This window comes from Suncus etruscus, chromosome 3 (assembly GCF_024139225.1).
Source record: "Suncus etruscus isolate mSunEtr1 chromosome 3, mSunEtr1.pri.cur, whole genome shotgun sequence".
In the NCBI taxonomy this organism is placed as follows: Eukaryota; Metazoa; Chordata; class Mammalia; order Eulipotyphla; family Soricidae; genus Suncus; species Suncus etruscus.
In genome coordinates this window covers 153,185,251-153,209,768 of record NC_064850.1, presented here as the reverse complement: position 1 = coordinate 153,209,768, position 24,518 = coordinate 153,185,251, and the positions used below count along the sequence as shown (strand labels likewise).

General features: G+C 38.0%; 1 protein-coding gene across 3 annotated transcripts in view; it reads left to right on the top strand.

Moving 5' to 3' along the window:
* Window positions 1-24,518, top strand: part of ZNF521 (zinc finger protein 521) — a 312,636-nt gene that overhangs the window by 125,425 nt on the left and 162,693 nt on the right. For all 3 annotated transcript variants that reach the window (XM_049769548.1, XM_049769546.1, XM_049769547.1), the window contains one exon: window positions 1,708-5,060. In XM_049769548.1, coding sequence (XP_049625505.1) covers window positions 2,148-5,060 — 2,913 coding nt within the window. In that variant the 5' untranslated portion in view covers window positions 1,708-2,147. The remainder of the gene's footprint in view (window positions 1-1,707; window positions 5,061-24,518) is intronic.

Below are 24,518 nucleotides of genomic sequence, written 5' to 3'. Positions count from 1 at the left end.
TCTGGCATTGAAAGTGAGATGGTGTTGTCATCAGTTTCTAGATGCAGGAAAGGAATGATCCTCATCTGTTTCCTGTGGATAAGCAAGAGGTTGATAATCTAGTAAAATCTTGTTACCTTAAAGAAAGCAGACATGGAATTTGTTTACATAATGCTTGCCAGTTTTTACTTTTATGTCCATGATTTAGCTTGCTCGTGAACTTTAGCTTTGAAGAATTAAAAAACTTACTTGTTCATATTTTCCTCAGAGGACATTAGAATATCCTGATAATTGTCCAGTCAAACCTGTTATTCTAATAGAATAGATATCCCCATCACCTCTGCTCTGTGTTCTTTACTTCTCCACATTTATGAAACAAGTCATGCTTTTTTGCAGAATAAAAGATTTAGTTTTTCCTATCTTAAATGATAGATTATTTTCAAAAAGCCTTTGAGAAGGTCTTATTTTTCTACTTGCTTGTTAAGAAAGCATCAGAAGTAAGAGCTCATCTTTGCTAAGAATATAGTTAAAAACCCATTTAATAAGGTAAAGTTACTTTATGGGTAACTGGCTACGTTTATATCTGGCTTTTAGGCTTGTTTGTCTTCTTTTTGTTACTCATAAATCTTTCAGCATTTACCATAATCATTTATCACTTTTCCTGTTTCCAGTTTTTCACAAGTTGCTTTGTCTTTGCTCACCTCAAAGTGCAGGTCCTGTTTGGCTAAGGAAGTTCATGCTGCTGAGGCTTTTTCAAAAGGAAGAAATGGTGGGCCACCTCTTGAACTTTCCAAACAAAATATACTATTACAATCTGGCCCTTGTGAAACTCTCATTTTTTCTTGATCCTGGCTGATCCTAGCTACATGTAATATCTAGCAGTACCCTTCTAACATTTAATAATCCATTTCCTGGCCTATGGTGTTCGAATCTTTCAGTTATTGAAGAAATCCTAGTTGCCTTTCATTACACAAAACATAATTATTATTGTGTTTTCTGTCTTCTTTCATGTGCTTACTTTTTAATATTTTTTTGCTGAAAGCAATAAGGTCTGTATCAATAAGAACCCCATAAAAGATTTTGGTCCTTCAGAATTGCCTTTTTCTATAAAAACAAGCAAAATGCAGAGGGAATATTTTATTAAATATTAGACATCTGGGTTGACTGCATTAATTTTAAATCATTCCTGTAATATTTCCTCTTTTCATTTGGTTCTTCAGATGCTCACATAATATGCAAATCATTTTAGAATGAATACAAAAGAAACATTAAATATATTAAAATCTGCATTTTAATAAAATTGTCAGTACGTAATATATACCTTGCTCCTAAGGAAGAATGATAAAAAGTAATAAAAGGCTAATTTAGACATAGAACTATTTAATATCTTTTTATATTTTACAACCCAGTAAAAAGTCAATGCAGAATTACAAACCTGTGGGCTCAGATTTGAAAATTCTTTCACTCAGATATTCTCCATTTTTCTGCCTGATAAGTTCTAGGTGATCCAACGATATGTACTTTTTGAAATGGGACAGTAAACTTATTGAATTATTTCTTTATTTTTGAGACTATTTTTAAAATGTGGGTCACTCCCAGTGGGTTTCAGGTAGCACACTCAGGGCCTCATACGTTTGGCACATGTTCTGCCATGTTAACTCCACCGCAGCTCCCCTTTATTGGGTTTTCAAGATATAACATGCAATGTCCCATTGCTTCTCATTGCAGATGGCGTGGATGTCGAAGATGATCCCACTTGCTCCTGGCCAGCTTCCTCCCCCTCTAGCAAGGACCAGACTTCCCCCAGCCACGGAGAAGGTTGTGATTTTGGAGAGGAAGAAGGTGGCCCTGGACTCCCATATCCCTGCCAATTCTGTGACAAGTCATTTAGCCGCCTCAGCTACCTAAAGCACCATGAGCAGAGCCACAGTGATAAGCTGCCTTTTAAATGCACCTATTGCAGTAGGCTGTTCAAACACAAACGGAGCCGAGATCGGCACATCAAGCTGCACACGGGGGACAAGAAGTACCACTGCAGTGAATGTGATGCTGCGTTCTCCAGAAGTGATCACTTGAAGATCCACTTAAAGACTCACACGTCCAACAAGCCATATAAATGTGCCATTTGTCGCCGTGGGTTCCTGTCCTCTAGTTCCTTACACGGACACATGCAGGTTCACGAGAGGAACAAGGACGGTTCCCAGTCGGGGTCCAGGATGGAGGACTGGAAGATGAAGGACACTCAGAAGTGCAGCCAGTGCGAGGAGGGCTTTGACTTCCCCGAAGACCTCCAGAAGCACATTGCAGAGTGCCACCCCGAGTGCTCCCCCAATGAGGATCGGGCAGCCCTCCAGTGTGTTTACTGCCATGAGCTCTTTGTAGAGGAGACCTCCCTCATGAACCACATGGAGCAGATGCACAGCGGGGAGAAGAAGAACTCTTGTAGCATCTGTTCCGAGACTTTCCACACAGTGGAGGAACTGTACAGCCACATGGATAGTCACCAGCAACCGGAGTCGTGCAATCACAGCAACAGCCCTTCCCTGGTCACGGTGGGCTACACCTCTGTGTCCAGCACGACTCCGGACTCCAACCTCTCAGTGGATAGCTCAACTATGGTGGAAGCTGCCCCACCAATCCCAAAGAGTCGAGGGAGGAAGCGGGCCGCTCAGCAAAGTTCTGACTTGGCTGTGCCCTCGAGTAAGCAAGCAAAAGTTACCTACAGCTGTATTTACTGCAACAAGCAGTTATTTTCGAGTCTGGCAGTGTTGCAGATTCACCTGAAAACTATGCATTTAGATAAGCCAGAACAGGCCCATATTTGTCAGTATTGCTTGGAGGTGTTGCCCTCACTCTATAACCTAAATGAACATCTTAAGCAAGTGCATGAAGCTCAGGATCCAGGTATGATTGTGTCTGCCATGCCTGCCATAGTCTACCAGTGCAACTTCTGCTCCGAAGTTGTCAATGACCTCAACACTCTTCAGGAACACATCCGATGTTCTCATGGATTTGCGAACCCTGCAGCGAAGGATAGCAATGCCTTCTTTTGTCCCCATTGCTACATGGGGTTTCTCACTGACTCTTCCCTTGAAGAGCATATAAGACAGGTCCATTGTGACCTCAGTGGCTCCCGGTTTGGGTCTCCAGTGCTTGGGACCCCAAAAGAACCAGTAGTAGAAGTCTATTCTTGTTCCTATTGTACGAATTCGCCAATATTCAACAGCGTTCTTAAGCTGAATAAGCATATCAAAGAGAATCATAAAAACATTCCCTTGGCCCTGAATTACATTCACAATGGGAAAAAATCCAGGGCGTTGAGTCCTCTGTCTCCGGTGGCCATAGAGCAGACATCGCTTAAGATGATGCAGGCCGTGGGAGGGGCATCTGCCCGTCCCACAGGAGAATATATCTGTAACCAGTGTGGTGCTAAGTATACAAACCTCGACAGCTTTCAGACTCACCTGAAAACTCATCTTGACACTGTGCTTCCGAAATTGACCTGTCCTCAGTGCAACAAGGAGTTCCCCAACCAGGAGTCCCTGCTGAAGCACGTCACCATTCATTTCATGATCACCTCAACGTATTACATCTGCGAGAGCTGTGACAAGCAGTTCACGTCCGTGGATGACCTTCAGAAACACCTGCTGGACATGCACACCTTCGTCTTCTTCCGCTGCACCCTGTGCCAAGAAGTGTTCGACTCCAAAGTCTCCATTCAGCTTCACCTGGCGGTGAAGCACAGCAACGAGAAGAAAGTCTACCGCTGCACCTCCTGCAACTGGGACTTTCGCAACGAGACGGACCTGCAGCTCCACGTGAAGCACAATCACCTAGAGAACCAAGGGAAAGTGCACAAGTGCATCTTCTGCGGCGAGTCCTTCGGCACCGAGGTGGAGCTGCAGTGCCACATCACCACTCACAGCAAGAAGTATAACTGCAAGTTCTGCAGCAAGGCCTTCCACGCCATCATCCTCCTGGAGAAGCACTTGAGAGAGAAGCACTGTGTGTTCGAAACCAAGACACCCAACTGTGGGACAAATGGGGCTTCTGAGCAGGTGCAGAAGGAAGAAGTGGAGCTGCAGACCTTGCTGACCAACAGCCAGGAGTCCCACAACAGCCACGACGGGAGTGAAGAAGACGTGGATACCTCAGAGCCCATGTACGGGTGTGACATTTGTGGGGCGGCCTACACCATGGAGACGCTGCTGCAGAACCACCAGCTCCGGGACCACAACATCCGACCTGGGGAGAGTGCCATCGTGAAGAAGAAAGCCGAGCTCATTAAAGGGAATTATAAGTGTAACGTATGTTCTCGAACTTTCTTCTCGGAGAATGGCCTCCGGGAACACATGCAGACCCACCTCGGCCCTGTCAAACACTACATGTGCCCCATTTGTGGAGAGCGCTTTCCCTCCCTCTTAACGCTCACCGAGCACAAAGTCACGCACAGTAAGAGTCTCGATACCGGGAACTGCCGGATTTGCAAGATGCCTCTCCAGAGTGAAGAAGAGTTTTTAGAGCATTGCCAAATGCATCCTGACTTGAGGAACTCCCTGACGGGATTCCGCTGTGTGGTCTGCATGCAAACGGTCACGTCCACTTTAGAACTCAAAATCCACGGGACATTCCACATGCAAAAGACAGGGAATGGGGCAGCAGTCCAGACCACAGGGCGTGGCCAGCACCTCCCCAAACTGTACAAGTGCGCCTCATGCCTCAAAGAATTCCGTTCCAAGCAAGATCTGGTGAAACTTGACATCAATGGCCTGCCCTATGGTCTGTGTGCTGGCTGTGTGAATCTCAGTAAGAGTAGTAGCCCAGGAGTCAATATCCCTCCCGGCTCTAGTAGGCCAAGCTTGGGCCAGAATGAGAATTTGAGCGCCATGGAGGGGAAAAGCAAGGCAGGGGGACTGAAGACACGCTGCTCGAGTTGCAATGTAAAGTTTGAGTCTGAAAATGAACTCCAGAACCACATCCAAACAGTCCACCGAGAGCTTGTGCCAGATAGCAACAGCACACAGTTGAAAACGCCTCAAGTATCGCCAATGCCCAGGATCAGTCCCTCCCAGTCGGATGAGGTAACTTGCCTTCTTAATGTTTGCTATTTAATGTCCTGGAGAAACTGTCCCCACTTTATGTTTACACTTTCTTCTGCTTTCTTTATTGTCATGTGCCAATAGATGCTTAGATTGAAGTGCAATGGTTTGTTTCCCCTGTAGCCATTAGCTAGCAATTACTTGCTTCTTGATAAGCAGCATTTTGGCTTGAATGGTGCAAAATAGGACTAATTCCAATCTCCCTAGGATATTGTCTTCTCTATGACTGAAGAGACCGGAGCTCATGCCAACACCACTGAGATCTGGAATCTCAGCATAGCTTCACCGCGAGTTGAAAATCCCCAGCTATGACTTGTGTGTATGGCAGAGAGATAATGACATAAAAGTAAGATAGTAGGAGCCAATGTGCTGGCTTAGAGAAAATTAAAAAGAATATATATATATTTATGGATAACAAATTGGGTAGGGGTGGCATTTTAATACCATGTTGTCAACACTCAATGTTTTTTCTTTGTCTTTTGGGTAGTTAGGAAAATATTTTCTCACAACAGGAATTTTTAAAAGCCTCTATTTATTAAACACCACATGCCCAATGCTCTTGTAAAAGGCACTGTCCCTGAGTCTTCACTCTCTGGATTTGGATTTCAAAATTAATGTGTAATCCCTCCCCCTCCCCTTAGCCTTAGAGAAGTTTCCTATTCCTTACGACCCTGAGTAAAAGAAACACGTGCATTTACAATAAAATAGTTTTCAAAGTCGTCATTCCTTGAAGCTGAGCAGAGGATTGTACATTTTATATTTTTTAAAATACTTTATCAGCCTGGTTTCTAATAGTGTTTACCATTTCCCTGGCTCGATGTGGAGATGCATCCAAATGAACTTCCCAGGGAGATGCATCTCCTTTCAGTTTGGGGTCACTGTATTTTCCTTATCTTGTTTCTGCACTCACACTGTAGAGGAGGCCTCCCGCATCTCCCTGCAGATAGCATCGGTTCCTGGTAGGGGGAGAATTTGGAGAGGAACTCAGAGCCAGTTTCCTGAAATGTAACATCTGTATGACAGGCAAACTCCCCAATTTTGAAACTCCTTTCTCATCTCTTTGCCCTGAGTAAATTAGCACTTTTTTCTCATGTAAATAAATTAAATTCTCTCAAAATGAGGACAGCTGGAAGAACATAGTTTTATTAATGGCCCATGGCTCTTATATTGGATCAAACAGTTTTTTTTTTGGGGGGGGGGAAACATTGGTAGTGAAAAAGAAATTATTTTCTCCAACTTTTTATTTCAAATATATATGAACCTATAGAAAAGTCAAAGGAATAACAATGGACATGTATAGGTAGTAAGCTATAAGATTACTAAATGAGAACATTTTGTGACATGTTTCTTTGCGACCTATTTTAAGTTTTAATCTGAGCCACAGGAAATTCTATCACAGATGTCTGATAACTCTTTAAAAGATGGACTTTTTTCTATTTAGCCATGTTACTAATGAAGACAAATTCTGCTAAGGAAGTTAAAAATAAAAACCTCTACAGTCATCTATAGAAAGTTTTTATTCCATCCCATGATCACTCAAATATGTTCTTTAATACTCTTAAAAGAGAATTGAAAAATAATCATACCGATTATTTTAATAATCTCATATTTTAAATTTTGCTCTGTTTAATATCTAGAGAAGAGTTCATATATTTAGGTTTGATTTCAAAAGTGTATAAAGTTGAGTTAAAATGAGGATTTGCATGCATGTGGTTATGTGTTCATTTAAAATTAAGCATAATCATGTTTATAATGGATTCTTTATGAAAATGAAGTGACTGTTTTGCCATAATCTATTTATGGTTTATATATCTAAATTGATATATAATTTGAGCTGAGGTGAGAGAATTTAAAGTCTTTCAACGAATTGATCTTTCAGTGATGTTCAAATCATAATTTCGAATCTTACTCTAATGTTTTAAGCCTTTAAATATAAATGATTATTTGGGGCCAAAGAAATAATACAAGTGGGCTTAACCATAGTTTGAGTCCCACATATACTAACTTGAGAACTTCTTTCACTCCAGAACACAGAGCTGGGAAAAGCCCTTGAACACTGCCAGGTATGAGTCAATACCTCCCCCACAAAAAGATTGCCTTTTGCAAAAATAAGACCACCTTATTTATCCATGGTTAACAAAAACTTGTATCAGTTGTCTGAATAATTACTACTTGACCATATTGATAAAATACTTACAGATATATAAATGTTTTATATATGATATGTCATTATCTCTCAAAACATCACTAATTTATTCTATATTTTTTATTTTTTTAAGAACTAAACTATTCAAATAATAAAAATTTATATGCTCACTTCTTTTTTTTTTTTTTTTTTTGATTTTTGGTTTTTGGTTTTTGGGCCACTCCTGTAATGCTCAGGCATTACTCCCGACTATGTGCTCAGAAATTGCTCGTGGCTTGGGGGACCATATGGAATGCCGGGGGATCAAACTGCAGTCCGTCCTAGGCTAGCTCACACAAAGCAGACCTTACACCCTTTTAAAAAAGCAATATTTTTTTTACTTTTTCTTTTCTTTTTTTTGTTTTTTTTGGGCCACACCCATTTGACGCTCAGGGGTTACTCCTGGCTATGCGCTCAGAAATCGACCCTGGCTTGGGCGGACCATATGGGACGCTGGGGGATCGAACCTCGGTCCGTCCTACGCTAGCACTTGCAAGGCAGGCACCTTACCTCTAGCGCCACCTTCCCGGCCCCCAAAAAACAATATTTTTAAAATAATTTGAAAATTTACAAATAAAGGTTCACGATGTTCTTAAAATAGCATTGGTTTGCCAAATTCGGTTTGTTTTCAGATTTATTGTTGTTTATTATTTTTTGTTTGGCATCTAGAGTCTAGAACAGAGAATTTATGAGCTTTGACATAAATATCAGAGTGGTGAAATATGGAAGAAATTATTTGCCTTATATTCATTCTTGTCGCTAAGTCCCTAGTTTTGATCATTGCTCCATCCATTAAATCCTCTATCACTGGCAGGGGTCTCAAACTCCATTTACCTGGGGGCCACAGGAGGCAAAGTCGGGGTGATACTTGAGTGCAAAGTCAGTAGTAAGCCTTGAACATTGGGCGGTGTGGCCCAAACAACTAAAATAAAACAGAACAAAAAAAGATTCCTCTAGGGCAGGGCCACAAAATGTTGTACGGTGCCGTGAGTTTGAGACCCGTGTTAGGGGCTGGAGAGATAGTACAAGAGTTAAGGCATCTCACTGATCTTGATTCAGATATAAGTTGTCACCACATATGGTCCCTTGAGCACTGCCAAGGGTCACTTCTGAGCACATAGAGAGGAATAGTGACTGAGAACTGCTGAATCTCTAAACCTCTCATCCAAGAATAAACAAACATCTACTGCCACAATCATCTCTAAATTGTACTTCCATTTTTGTTGTTTACTAATTTAATTTAATTAATAGTGTCTTTTTAATTTAATTATAGTGTCTTTTTAAAAATATGAAATTTAAATATAGAACATTTTTAAGTGCTTATGAAATCTGAATTGCACGTTGTCTCTGACTACAAAGATAAGAATTTGGAATTATCCTATATAGTGATAGATTTTTGTGTAAGAGGAAAATTTTATATTTTGGTTGAAAATATTTTGAGGTAGAAATGAATACACATCTATTGAAAGCTACGTTATGGATCTTTTTTTAAATAAATTTTGTTTGTATTTTATTGAGATCACAGAGTTTATAATCATATTGATATTGATGCATTAGGAATAAAGTTCCCCATACTCATCACCAAAGTGTCAAAATTTCTTCACCACTATCTCTAGATCTTTCTTGTCCACGATTTACCCTTCTCCTCCATTTGTCCCCATAGCCACCAACCCTATTTTGTTATCCAGCTTCTCTTTTCAGAGTCATGGGTTATTTTTAGTGACTATTGCTTATTCTATTGCTTTGTTTCTTTATATTCCACAGATGATTGATATTATTCAATACTTTATAGTATTTTTTTAAAAAAGATACTCTATGGGGCCGGAGAGATAGCACAGTGGTAGGGCATTTGCCTTGTGTGCAGCCCAAAGGCAGTTCGAATTCCAGCATCTCATATGCCCCCCCCCCCACCTGCCAGGAGCGATTTCTGAGCACAGAGCCAGGATTAACTTCTGAGCACCACTGGGTGTGACCCAACAAACAAAGAAACAAACAAAAAGGTAAAAAAGAAACTCTAGTTTATCCATATTGTAACTATTCCAGATTTAATTGTTTTTGTTTTTACGATTGAATATAATTTTATGATGGTATATACCACATATTCTTTATTCTATCATCTGTTGCTATACACTTGGGTTGTTTTTAGAAGTTGGCTACTATTAATAGTGTTATAAACATAGGTTTTACATAGGTTTGCATTTAATTTTTAATTAGATTAAATTTTTATTTAAAATTTTGTGTTCTTGGAGACTCGGGGAGTAGAATTACTAGATCATTTGGAAGTTCTATTTTTAAATTTTTGAGAAGTCTCCAGACTATTTTCTATAGATGTTGAATAAGTTTATGAACCTCCAAAAAGAATAAATATTCTTTTCTCACTACATCTTCCCCAGCTCTGGTGGATTCCAGACTTTTTGATATAAATCATTCTCTATTACCACTAGTATGTGGTGAAATCTTTTTGTCATTTTAATTTGAATTTTCCCTATAATTAATGCTGTTCATATGTCTGCTGGCCAATTTTAAATCTTCTTTGGAAATATGCCTATTCTGTTCTCCCTATTTTTTTTTTTTATTAATTATTTTTTTTTTTTTTTTTGGTTTTTGGGCCACACCCCGAGGTGCTCAGGGGTTACTCCTGGCTATCTGCTCAGAAATAGCTCCTGGCAGGCACGGGGGACCATATGGGACACCGGGATTCGAACCAACCACCTTTGGTCCTGGATCGGCTGTTTGCAAGGCAAACACCGCTGTGCTATCTCTCCGGGCCCTAATTATTTTTTTTATTATTTTAATTATGACAACAAAGATGCAAAGAAAGAGGACAGGGTAAAGTTACAGTGGAAGCCCAATCACCCATAAACAGGATTCTCAGTAGTTCCATCGATGATATCCCAGCCTTGAACTTTTAGCCAAAGAACATTAAGAAAAACAAAACTGAACCCATGTACAATACAATTACTTTGTCCCTCAAATCCCCAGTTGTAGTACATATTGTTTCTTAGCAGCACACCATATAATCTAAAGATATTAGACTTATGTAACTCTTTAAACATTGAGGGCAAAGTACATTTATCTAGTTCCATGCACATGCTTACTAGTTTAAGTTAACCTCAAAAGTTTTAATGGGTTGTTTTTCTTAAGGATTGGAGTCAAGAGAACATAGTAAAAAACGATATTAAAGTGGCATTTGTTTGCATAGGCCCACCAAAACATAAGGGACATGGAAAGACAAATTATGGTCTAAATACATGGAGACCTTACCCCTGAAGTTTCCTGGCACAGGACTGACTCTAGGCTCCAGGCAAACTAGTTTGTCCAATTCAAGTCATAGTCTGTAGTGGCAATACACCTCCATTCCTCACATAGTCTCTGTTGTTGGTATCATTCTTCTGTATTAAAGATCCTGGAGTCTGCATATCCCATATTGCAGTCAGGATGGTGCAGAGCATCCTCTCGTTTCACCTCACACTTAAGGGGCAATAGAGAGAACCATGTCCTGTAGAGCAGGTCATCGTTGTTGTCATGTCTTCTCGCAGGTCATTGTTGTTGTCACGTCTTCTCAGTGTAAACGGAAGTGTCTTATTAAGAGGTCGATGTCACACCCTCGGTAGTGTCTTTCCTGGTAGAGGACTGCTTCCAACTGTTGCTATAAAAGACCTTGGATGTTTCGTAGATAGCTTGCCTGGTTCCAGCGTGAATGGAGAATGCCCATTCAACTGAGGCCTATGCCAGGTCATTATATCAATATTCAGGGTGTAAGGTACATTGTAATGAGATTTATTAGATAATAACTAATCTGTATGTATAGTGTTTTCCCATTTTAATGTGTCTATGCAAACAAGGATCAATGCCACGAAGCGTTATTGGTGCATCTGGAGGCAATAGGAACAAGACCAGCAATTTTCATGACATAGTTCAATCATAGGCATCAAACTGAGGGACAGTTCCACCACAATCCTTACTGAACAGCTTACAAAGAAAAGACAAGATGAAAAGTGGATAGAAACATCATGGTAGAAGAATATATAGAGAGTTACAGCAGTTAAAGAAAATAACCATAAAATATTCAAAAGATATATGTGTTCAATATGTGTTCGATTTGTGTCCTTCTAAATAGTTCTGGGATTTGTAAGATCTACTGTATGTCTTTGGTCAGAGATTGAAGCTGTGTGTTACTGAAGTTAAGAAGGGTAAATCTGGGGTACTGATGGTTGGGAGGAGCATATGATCGGTTTCAAAATGTAGACTGGTATGAAATTGCCAGTGATAGCCTGAGTATAGCTGAGAAATTATTTGCCTCCCCCCAGATCAAACTACACCCCCTGATCCACCCTCTAGAGCCGGCCTGGGAGTGGGGAAAACCCAGGGTGCCCCATGAGCTCCTCCCAGAAACCCACCTGGAGATCCGGAGGAAAGGGGGAGAGGGGGGTCGGGTGACCCAGGTCCGGGCCCCCCACCCTAGGCCAGGCCAAAAGGCCGCTGGCACATACGGAGGTCTGCCAGCTGCCCGCCCGTGCTGCTAAAAATCCAGCTCCAGGAAGGGAGAGAGACCCTCCCAAGCCCGAAGGACAGGGATTTAAGCCCAACCTAGGCCGGTCCCCAGACCCGGCCTGGGAGTGGGGAAAACCCAGGGTGCCCCATGAGCTCCTCCCAGAAACCCACCTGGAGATCCGGAGGAAAGGGGGAGAGGGGGTTCGGGTGACCCAGGTCCGGGCCCCCCACCCTAGGCCAGGCCAAAAGGCCGCTGGCACATACGGAGGTCTGCCAGCTGCCCGCCCGTGCTGCTAAAAATCCAGCTCCAGGAAGGGAGAGAGACCCTCCCAAGCCCGAAGGACAGGGATTTAAGCCCAACCTAGGCCGGTCCCCAGACCCGGCCTGGGAGTGGGGAAAACCCAGGGTGCCCCATGAGCTCCTCCCAGAAACCCACCTGGAGATCCGGAGGAAAGGGGGAGAGGGGGTGTTCTCCCTATTTTTGATGGAGTTTTTATTATTATTGAGTTCTGTGAGTGCTCTATATATCATGAATATTATATAGTGTGCAAATACTTTTTTTTTTCAGTCAAGTGTATTTTTTGTTATTTTTGGGTCATGAAAGGCAATGTTCTGGGCTTACTCCTGGATCTGAGCTCAGGGATAAGTCCTGGTGAGGCTCAAATGACCAAATTGGTATTGGCGATTGAAGCTAGGTCAGTTACATGCAAGGCAAGCACCCTATGCACTGTATTATCTTTCTAGGCTAAATCTTTTACAGTGCAAAATGTATTTATCTTGATGTCGTTTTAGTTGTTTTATTTTTCTCTACATTTTAGTCTTGTTTCCCTATTTTTCGGGTTTACTTATGGATTCTTTATTTATTCTATTGCATTGGTCTGATAGTAAGGATATTTTATTATGGTGCATTTCACTAGTGTAGATGTAAATTTTTGTTAGCTGCACTTTATATTCCTACAAAATTAACAGCCTAAATATGAGAACTTTTTCAAAAATTTAAAAATCAAAACAAGTGGGTTCCCTTTAAATGTGCATATTTCTAGGTTTTGGAGAGAAAATACAGTGGATAGGGTGTTTGTCTTGTATGTGACCAATCTAGATTTTTTCTCCTGCATTGCATATGGACCCTTGAGCTCTATCAGGTGTGATCCCTGATCACAGCTGGATGTGACTCAAACCTACCCACAAAAATGCATTTCTGTTCTATTGGTATTTTTTATTTTTGGGGTCACACGCAGCGGTGGCGCTCAGAAATCGCAACTGGCAGGCTCAGGGGACCATATGGGATGCCGGGGATTGAACCTGCGTCAGCTGCATGCAAGGCAAACGCTCTACCGCTGTACTATCGCTCTGGCCCCCTGTTCTATTGTTAATGCATGCTCTATTGTTAATCTTTCTAATCTCCTTACCCTAATTTTTTATTACTTTTTTATCTTAGTGTATTGTGAAAATATCAAATCTCAACATTCTCTCTTCTTTGACTGTTTAGAATTTTCCATTGAACATACTGCCTCCCTCTAATCAGATCATAATATTTTCTTTCCTTCTGATTTTGTCAATGGGGTATCTATTTGATTTTGATTCTTTTCTGTGTTCTTTTTTTTTTTAATTTTTTTTATAATATATATAATTTTTATTTTGATCATAGTGTCTTACATATTGTTGACAATAACATTTTAGGTACATATTTACATAAAATCAGGGGGGATTCCCATCACCAATTTGTCCTCCCTACACCTCCGTTTTTGTTCTACCTCCCATTTCCTCTTCCCTCACCCCCAGGGAGGCTAGAATATGTGGTCCCCTCTGTATCCAACCCACTACTTAGTAGTCTTGCCCCTGTTTGGTCTTAATGCCTCCCTTATCTCCCCCTCTAACTGTAGGCAGGACTAGCTAATTCAAGTTGCATGATTTTGCCTGAAAAAGAGAAGATAAATAAACTGGGGTAAGAGTCTAATACTCCAAAAATGGATGGAATCCTTCTAGAGGCTCTCATCATCGATTTGGGAGATGAAGGAGAAAAAGAAGTTGAAACACTCCACCAGTACCAAAAAAAGAGTCAATTATCCAGTAGGGACTCCATCTATATCGATAAGCACCTCAAAAAAAAAACAGATGAAAAACAAAGCAAAACAAAACAAAACAAACAACCAAAAACCAAACAAACAAACCAAAAACACGCCATGGTCTTGAAATAAGAAACATGGCATAGCACATAACGAAAGAAGAGAAAAGAAGAGAAAAAAAAATAAGTATAATTGGGGACCACGATTTCAGTAGTCACACCCAAACAGAGAAATCGACCAAAATAGATAGGTATATAACTTTTTAACTCCTTGGACAATCACTATTTCTTCTTCCTCCTTTCTTGTCATTGTAAACCAAGGGGGCTTTAGTCTATACCTATCATAAAGTAAGTCTCAACACTTCAAAAGTTAGGGTCATACAATTTATATTCGCTGACTATAGTATAATGCAATATAAATTATTTTAGACACATAAAATTTAAGCCACATGTCAATTAAAGAGACCATAAAATTAAAAAAGAATACTTAGAATAGTAATAAAAGATTTCAAAATGTATGGGCTATAAATAAAATAGTAATCAGAGGGAAAGTTTTAAAAACAAAGAAATACATATTGCAACTAATATAAATATAAGATAAATATAAAATCCATAACACCAATAAGATAAGCACCCAATCTTAGCCATTAGGAATGAAAGAACAAAATAAAAAATTATGGTTATAAAGATTACATACATATAAAGATTGAAGACAAAAAATCAGCTGAAAGTAAAAAATAATTGAATAGATAGAAAACAAGGAGGTCATTAAATAATGTCTTTAAAAATAAAAAAAAATCTTACAAACCTGGTGAGATGTAGCAATTTAAAGCAAACAAACCAAAGAGTGGGTGGGCATGTTGTTCCATAGTAGAGAGTATACCTTACATGTGTAAAGCCTAGGTTTAATCCCTGGAAACACAAATATAGTGAAAGGGAGTTATACATTCATATATGTAACAACATTAAAGTTGTGAAGAGCCACTATACATCTCAGTATAAAAAATCAATATGAATGCAAAAATTGTATGAATGAGGAAAAATGAAGAACTAGAACTCTCTTCATTGACTTGTGGGCGTATAATTTTCTAAAACTGCTTCAAAAAACTGTTAGGTACTGTATACTAAAGTTAAATAGAAGCCTACTCTATGATACATCAGCTCCTGTAAGAGGAATAAAAATACATCTTTAAAAGTTATGAATAAGAATGTTCATGATCGCTTTTTGTAAGTGTGCTTTCAGCTGGAGTTTGAAAGTTTGTCAAAATAGCTTGTATAAATATATTCACACAATGATATGAATTCACTGCATTCATACAATGCACTTCCTCCTCAATAAAAAAAAATGAATCAATGTATAGGTAACCAGGATGACTCTAATGCATAATGGTAGAACAAGAAATCAGTACATATTCGACATGACTCATCTAGTTTAAGAGTGTGCAAAACTAATCTGTGAAAATTACAGCCAAAGGATTACTTCTAGAATGCTCACAATTAAAAAGAGGGAAGAGGTTTCTTTGCATGTTCAAAATATTCCATATCTTAATCTACACAGTGTTAACATTGGTATATGCATAACCTTCATCAAGTATTATGCTTAAAATCATAAATATATATATATTATTTATCGATTAAAATTTTATAAACAGTACCAAAATGCATAAGGCATTTAAGAGGAGGTTGAATCTAAGAGGAGGTTGAATGATAATATTTGATTAGACCTCTGACACTACAGAGACTTCTGAGGTTTGGTGCTGAAGGCTTCTGAACACTACCAGATGTGGTTCTGGGAGTTCCTGGCACTACAAGACTGAACCATCATTTGGGCACTTACATTTAAACTATGGGCCTAGTTCCTGAGATTTCTGCTATGGCTCCAGGGTCCGCTGATCACTACTTCCCTAAAAAAATAGTCAAAGGATCATGAATAACTGTAGTTATTGATTGTGGAGAATCAAGTGGCAATACTCAGGTGCTACTTCTGACTGCTTAAGGATAATTTCCTATTGATGTGCATGGAACCCTGCAATGACATGCAATGACATGGAACTGGCATTGGCTGATGCAAAACAAATAAATGTCTTAACCCTTGCACTATCTCTCTGGCCCAAGACAGATAATTGTATGGAAACAGATTTAGAATACTATTCTACCATAGTTGGCTCAAAAATTGAAAAGAAAATATAGAATATTCTATGAACATTAAAAAATGTAGTGCATTTTTAAAACTCTTCCCACAAGGAAAATAACAGAACATACACAGAATTCTAAAATGGTGCCAGAAAATACAGAAAGAGGAAACATTCCAGTTTACTGAATGAGTTCAATGTAATCTTCATTATCAAAACCAGACACAGATAGTAAAAGAAGTTGGGTCCATTTCACTTATAATTTTACAGTACATTTTTAAAAATAAAGGAATGGATATTATGAAGGGCCAAGTTGATTCAGGACAATTTGTGATCATTTCAACACCATTAAGACAGTTCTGGCAAAATCCAGAGCCTCCTGTCTGAACTAGTGCAACCAAGACCATAAACCATTAGGTACAGAATGGCCAGGTAGATATTACCCAGAGTAGTCCCCAGCCTCAAGCATTGCTGTAGATGCAAACTTTTGTTTCTATTGTGTGGGAGCTATTTTCATAGGTGCACAAAGCTTACTTGTGGTTCTTTGCTGAGGAATTACTATGGGTCAGAGGGTAGTGGTGGTGGGTGGGTGGGTGGATGTAGAGGACCATATATGATGCCAGGGATTGAACTCAGGTCATCCACATGCAAGGCAAGCATCCTACCCACTGAATTATCCAAGTTGATCTTTGGAAAAACTTTAAAAAATAATTGGCAAAACAAACCCACACTACAGACAAATGTTAAAAAAAAATTTTATGTAATGAGGTTTTTAACATCAGAATATAAGGAAGTTTAGTAGTAAATTGATTAACTTGATTATATAATTGCTTAACCAGTAATGGGTAGGGATTTCCTTACCCAGTAGAGGCCATTTAAAATACAGGTGAAAGAATTTTGGTGCAATTGATTTATTATGAAAATCCTAATAAGGACTCTCAGTTCTTTTAGCCAGTGGTTTTATTAACTTTTTTTAATACCTGTGGACTGATGAAAATAAAGGCACATTTTATGTACTATCCAGCATAAAGAAAACTCACTGTTTATAGTAAGAATATTTAAATATTATCATTTATAGAAGAACAGCTACATGACCCAGGTAGACCATGTATTAAGTGCCAATAACTGATTTTAGAGCTTCAGGAAATTTTTACAAACTACTCTGTGGATCCAAGATTGAGAACCACTGAATTCTAATCATCATATAAAATAAAGTAGTTTAATTAAAAACTAATAAGTAGCACTAAAATTGAAATACAGGCTAAAGTGACATACCGATGTTATGTTTGAGTATAAAACAATATGCAGAGAATTTGAAGACAAATAACTGTAATGACAAACTAGCACTAATGCTAAGTACTAAATCAAATCATAAAAGATAATTGAAATTAGTCACTAATAGACACTAATAAAACTGTTAGGCTATTTTAGGTTGATTCTTTTTCTACCTATAGAAAGTACAAAAATAGTTACTTAGAAATAATTCTAAAATAAGCACAAAACATGGAAAAATGATAACCATTATTTGAAAATGGAGAGATAGCTCAGTGGGCTAAAATATATACTTTATATGCAGGTGCTCTTAGTTCTGTCCCTACCAGTGCATGGTTCCTGATACCCCCCAATACTGCTGGGACTATTCAAGAGTACCTAAACAGAAATAACTACTGACACTACCCAGTGTAGTCCAAACAGTAAATTAACAAGAACATGATTGGGAAAGTATTGAAGAAGACCTAAATAATCAGATGTACATAACATGCTCATGGATGTGAAGTCAATACTGTTAAAGTTACCTTTTATTCTTTATTTGATCTATAGATATTCCAATAAATTTATAAGTGTTACAATGAAAATTTCAACAGGTTTGAATGGGATGTGTGCAAGTTGAATTTGAAAAGGAGATTTAAAATAGTTATGCAAGAACCAAAGACCTAGAAGAGTAGAAAGGGCCTGGAAACTAGCTTAGAGGAGCAGGATGTACAGCTTACATTGTAAGGTATCATTTTGCACCCCCAGTATCAGAGCTCTTTTAAGTTCTGCAGGTGAATCTGGAGCAGCCAGCATTGCCCAGCCCAGGGAGTACCACATGGTAGAGTCTGAGCACCAAACAACCTTTCACCCGCACAGCTGGCCTGACTATTGCTGAAGCAGCCCATAGCCCCTGAGTGCCACTGGAGCATACTCACACTAAAAGAATAGCTAAATTACTCTTTATGGAAAAAAGGACAATCAGGGGAAGATTTTTCCTTTCATCTAATCAATTTCTAGTCAATCTACACTCATTAGGAGGATGTGATATTAGTCTACAGAACAAAACAGAATCCCCAGAAGAGAAAGCAGACATATAAAAACTCAATATAGTAGAATTTTAGAATTTCATGTCAGTGGGAAAGTAGATTGCATATTCAAATAATTATTTAGTGGAAAAATAAAGCCAAATTTTTACTCACATGTATAAAAATGTGAGCTAAAATTGTAAATTTTAATGGAGAAAAAAATCTGGAGAAATGCCCACATGCCTGTGGTGGCTTGGAGGCCACTAGCACTGTCCAGGTTTCCTGGGTTTTATCAACTAGGACTAATCCAGCATCCTTGGACCTTGAATTGGTTTGCCCATGAATCACCAGTCGGATCTCCCTAACTACTTCTCCTCCAGCCCCACTCCCCAATCTTCCGAGAACTACTCGAAAAACTCCCAGCACCACCAAAATAATAGACTGTTTCTATCACTAGATTAAGTTTAAAGATTAGTTTCTCAAAACCTATAGTAAAATATATATAATTGGGGCCGGTGAGGTGGCACTAGAGGTAAGGTGTCTGCCTTGCAAGTGCTAGCCAAGGAAAGAGCGCGACCATGGTTTGATCCCCCAATGTCCCATATGGTCCCCCCAAGCCAGGGGCAATTTCTGAGCACTTAGCCAGGAGTAATCCCTGAGCATCAAACGGGTGTGGCCCGAAAAACCAAAAAAAAAAAACAAAAACCTATATATATATAAATATAAGTATATATATATATATACAATTATCAATCTGTTTATATACATTGATAATATCTAACTATAGAATAGATTAGAATCAGCCACAAATCCATGCCTAAATACAAATATAGGGAATGATCATGAGTAGGCATTCTTGAACAGAAAGCATCCAATAAATATAGGAAAGTCCAATAAATATATGAAAATAATTACTTTCATTAACAATAGGGAAATGCCAATTTAGACAAAAAGAATTACTCAGAAAGACCACATAGAAAAATTAAGTTGGACATGAATATTTTAATGGTTTTCTTTAAAAAATATGTGTGCATTTATTATCTAACCAAAACTACATCACACTATGAATATACAGCCTATATCACTCATCGTAAATAGAAGATAATAATAAAACCAATAATATAATGCAAAACTATAGCTAGCTAGCTAGATATATATTTTGGTTTGGAGCCACACCTGGCAGTGTCAGGACTTATATTCAGGGATCACTTCTGACAGTGCTCTGGCCACTCTATAGAATGCCAGCAGTTAAATCCAGATCAGTTGCATGCCAGGTAGTGCCTTATATGCAGCACTATCTCTCTGTCCTGAAAAATCATATTTTAAACATTATGAAGGGCTGTGAACCTGCATGTGCTGGAAAGGCATGAAAGATGTGGTGTCTCAGTGAGACTCTTTTCCAGTGTAGAAGAAGGAGTAGTGGCAATAAATCACAGTCAAGGTGGTACAACTTATACTTGAGGAAACATTGGCCTATATTACTTTCTGGTTTTGAGGGGTAAAGAGTTGGGCATTAAATTGCATTGTTTGAGGGTATTTTCCTGACTGCTCAGGGGTCACTCTCAGCCCCAGGGGAACCACGTGGTAGTAGGAATTGAACCAGGGTTATCCACCTTGCAAGGCAAGAACCTTCACTCCATACTCTCTTGTGGTCCTAGTTTATACATGACAAATTGAAGGCCTATGGTACATATCAGGTTAGAATATGATTATAGCCAAGTATTTTACATGGAGCTTGATACCAGAAGAGGTAAATGTCCACAGTTCTTATAACCATGAGTGCACTAATGCAGATATGTATACCTCTAGAAAAAGTAAGGACACCCAGGAAACATGTACACCCAAAAACCTGCCTCTCCTGACTAGGTACCTCTTAGCTCCAGCCCAGAGACCAGTGTTGTTTCTTAAGCAGGTCAACCCAATTCCTGCCTTCAGATTTCTGCTGGGCAGTTCTTGCTGGTTTTCTCTTCACACAGAAATCTGCGACAATAACGTCTACTCTGCAATTTGCTATTTCCTTGAACTACTTGGCCACTTCCAGAAATTCTTCTGTAACGGTACATATTCCACTTTATTATATATTATTGTAATATATTAATTTTTCTTGGAAAAGCACAAGAGCTATCTGAGAGCACATGGGAGAGAAGGATATATTCAGCTAACCATCTTCCTCTAATCCTCTTTATAAATTTGATAACCTAATGTCTTGTACAAAGCAGGAAATCAATAAATTGCTGTCTAAAAGTGAGCTATTAGGTAAAGAATAAAAAGCATTCTCCCTATAATCAGAATCTGTGTTCTTTGTATTACAGGTTTTTAGTAAACACTTGTAAACAATTTGACCTGGTGACTAAAACAAATGGAAAAAGAATCAGAATTTCTCTGAAAACTAAATAGTTTCTTAGAATCATATAGAAAGAACCTAAGACTACTTATAAGTGTGTGGTATACCATATGATTAAGTCAGAAAGAGGTTGAGGGTAAGTAAAATCCTGTAGTGAACTCCAAATAAAGACAAAAAAATAACTTGCTTTGTTGAATGAAACATTACATTATATAAGTAAATTTTAAACTATTTGAAAGTTTCTTTCACAGACATCCCCACTCTGGGCATGGGAAGCTAAAGAGAAAGTAGCATAACAAAGCGGAAGAGATTGTTAGCAAAGCAAATAAATAAATACTTCAATAGTAGTAAAAGAAGCTATTTGTTTGGCTCTTAACTAGCCCTTTAGTTAGTTTTGGTTCCTTCATTCCAAAAATAGGCATAGTCCATATTATTGTCTTCACAGCATTATTAAGAGTAAGTGATAGTCCACAGAAATGAGAGTTCATGATAAACATGAAACACTCTATTATGTATAGTTTGTTATTTGTATAATAGCTATATAATTTACACATCCCTGTATCTTTGTATGTTCATTTGATTATATAGATAATTTTCCTCTTTATTGCCATTTACAATAATAAGTTCATCTAGTACTAGGACCATAACTAGTTTATGTGACTGAATGTAAGTTATCTGCAAAATTGATAAAATAAAACCTTTTTATATAAGTTGATAAAATAGAAAAGAATATTTAAATATTAAAATAAACCTAGAAGCAATGAAAACAAAAGGACACAGAATTGTAAAGGTAAAGTATTACTTTAGGTCTAGAGAGGTCTTGCAAACAGTTAACTCTCATTTGGATCCCAGCACAGAATTTGATCCCCATGTTCTGTCAGGAATGAGCAGTCAGGAATGAGCCATGCACACTGCTGGAATAACCTACAAACCTAAGTAAAATAAATAAAAGGAAATTTTTCTTTTGTATCTTTGGATTGCAATATCATGGTAAATGGAAAAATGCAACAGACACTTTGGTGAATGATAATAAAGAAATAGTAACTGAATATAAGTGTAAGATGTAAGTGATAGTTTGAGAAACACAGTTTAGTTTAATTTTAGTTTTACTTTTATTTGCCTAACATTGATAATGTTCTCTGTAGATCAGCAATAGTTTATGTTTGTGGAGGAGATATACTAAAATGTGTTTTTGCTTTTTGAACATGATTTGTATTTTAGATTCATAAATTCCTGGTTATTTTTTACAATAGGACACTATATTTCTTTTTTAACTATATTTCAAAAACCACTAATAACTGACTGAGATATATTAAGGTGAAGATACAGCATGGTTTAGAAATTGGAGTGATTTGATAAGCCTAACTTTACAAAGTCTGATCTTAACACATTTATCTTAAGATATATCTAAGCACTAGCTAGGGAATTTTGTATTTCTGTGTTTTACTGATAGTACAGAAGCAAAAGTAACCTGTAATGAAAGCTCTTGCTAAAGACATGTTCAGAAAAAGAAATTTTGTTATGAACAATGACCACATGTGTATAACCATCATTCTTTTCATAAAAAAGGAAAAGAAAAGAAAGGTTAGACAGTACTAAATAGCCTTGCATATGACTGACTTGTGTACCTGGCATTGTATATGGTTCCTGAGCCTGAGAAGAGTATTCCCAGAGTACAGAACTGGGAGTAAGTCCTGAGAAACACTGGGTGTTACCCAAAAGTAAACAAAAATACATACTAAATGGCAATATTAGGGAACATAAAAACTGTCAAAACTTTCAAAGCTGCATATCTCTACCTATTAGGATTGGAATATTAAAATATATAGGTAAAGACAATTATTTGACAGTGTAGTTGGGTCTGAATTGGTATCTTTGTAAAATACCTGGTTAAAGAAATGGCACTCTTAAGAGGGATCATGTATGAGGAGTTTAATTTGTGTCTGTTTCATTCACTCAACAACTTTCAACCTATGACTGAAATTGTATATTGGGAGCACAGACAAATACGTAAAAAAGATAACCATATTCAAGTTTATCTCCGTAAAAATAAAATGTAAAGACCAGAAAGATAATCAGTGACTAAGACAGTTCCTTGTGTGCAATCAATCCATTTATGAATTCTGGCACCACATATTGTTCCCTGAGCACTATTAGATGTGTTCCCTGAACACAGAACCAAGAATAATCCCTAAGCATAGTGAAGTATGGCCCTCCAAAACCAAAATAAAGGTATATTCAAGAGACATATATAAACGAATATACACATATTTATATATTAGATATATGAAGTTGGTGAGATTAGAAATAGAAATAAAATAGGAATAGTTTCAAATATATTTTGAGGATATAGAGCATATTCAAAAATATGCAGTGCTTGCTTTGAAAAGATTCTTAGTACTTTTCCTTCAATATTCTCTATTGTGAAGGAATCATCTCAGGGTGTAAAGGCTATTTAAGAAAAGGTCTAAGAATCTCTCATGCTTACTGCCTGGAGATTTTTTGTGGTGTATGTGTGAAAATTTTGGAGCTGCACTCTATAGTTTACTCCTGATTCTGTGCTTGGGAGACCATATGTGATGTTATAGATCAAATCTGGATTAGCCACATATCAGACAAGTGTCTGATCTAATATACTATATCTCTTTTATAGAAAACTTTACATGTTTCATATAAATATGTTTACAAATACTTGTGACATATGTAATTCATAATTATTATGCATAGTTTTCAAAACTATGGCCTAATCTCTCTAGGATACTCTAAAAGAGACTAGAAGGTCTTATGTTTATATGTTACAGAATCCAGGTATGCGTGGCGGCAGCTATCTAGTTTCCTCCAATAAATTTCTCGGAAAGTGCTTCTCCTGGGATATTTATAAAAAGCCCAAATCAATTCACTTCTCTATGGTTCAGGCACTCCTTCACAAATGCTACCTGTCAGGAAATATGCTGGGAACTGGAGCCAAAGAGAAAAATAAGTTCTTTTTCCTTACATGACAGGAGACCTTAGAATGCAACGTGAGTAGATGCTTTGAATATGATATAATAAATTCTTTGCCATAAGTATCTACTGAGAAGGAAGCTTTTAGAAACCAGAACTAGCAATGAAGAATCCAGTGCAGAGTGGAATCTAGTAAGTTTTAAGCACGATGGAGAACCAACTAGGAAATAGTTAACTTTTGTTTGTTTGTTTTTTTGTATTGGTTTTTGTATGTTTGCTCCCCCATCCTCCTAACATGGAAATGTAACTTCTAGTTCAAGGCTTGCCATGCAGATCACTTTCTGGAAGTCAGTCCTAGCAAAGATGCCTCCTCTCACTAGACTTTGCATTCATTATCTTGATTGAAAAAAATGAAATAGATAGATGAACTCTCTTGCTCCTTTTGATTTCAAAGCTCCATGAAAATCTATATAAGTCTGCACAAGTTACTTTGAACATAAAAATATTGAAAGAATTTTGTTCTTTATTGTAAAAGATCTTTTTGGAATGATGAATGAGGCAGAATTTTCAAAAATCCAAATTCTTCCGGTTATATCAAGGACTTAAAAGAACCCCACCACTTTTATATTTATGTCATTGTAACTGCGCAGCATGTTTTATAACAGGTAAAGTCAAGGAAACATACCTCTTGCCTGAAAAACTTAGTGTTGAAGAGTACAAACAACAAGAATAATAAAGTAAACACCCCCAGTGCTGTGTGGGTGTAATTGCTAACGCTTTGACGAGCAGGTGGGGCTTTCGAAGCAATTTGATAGGAGAAGAGGAAGGTGGTCTGACATGCCTCACTAAGAAAGCTGTTCAAGTGAAAGGATGGGCAACAAGGAGAAAGACCAAGAATGAAAATAGTGAGAAAGAAAGAAGCAAATTAAAAAAAAAAAAAGAGTTTCTTGGAGTAGCAGAGAATGAAATAGGACATTTCCGTGGAGATCAGTGGGAAA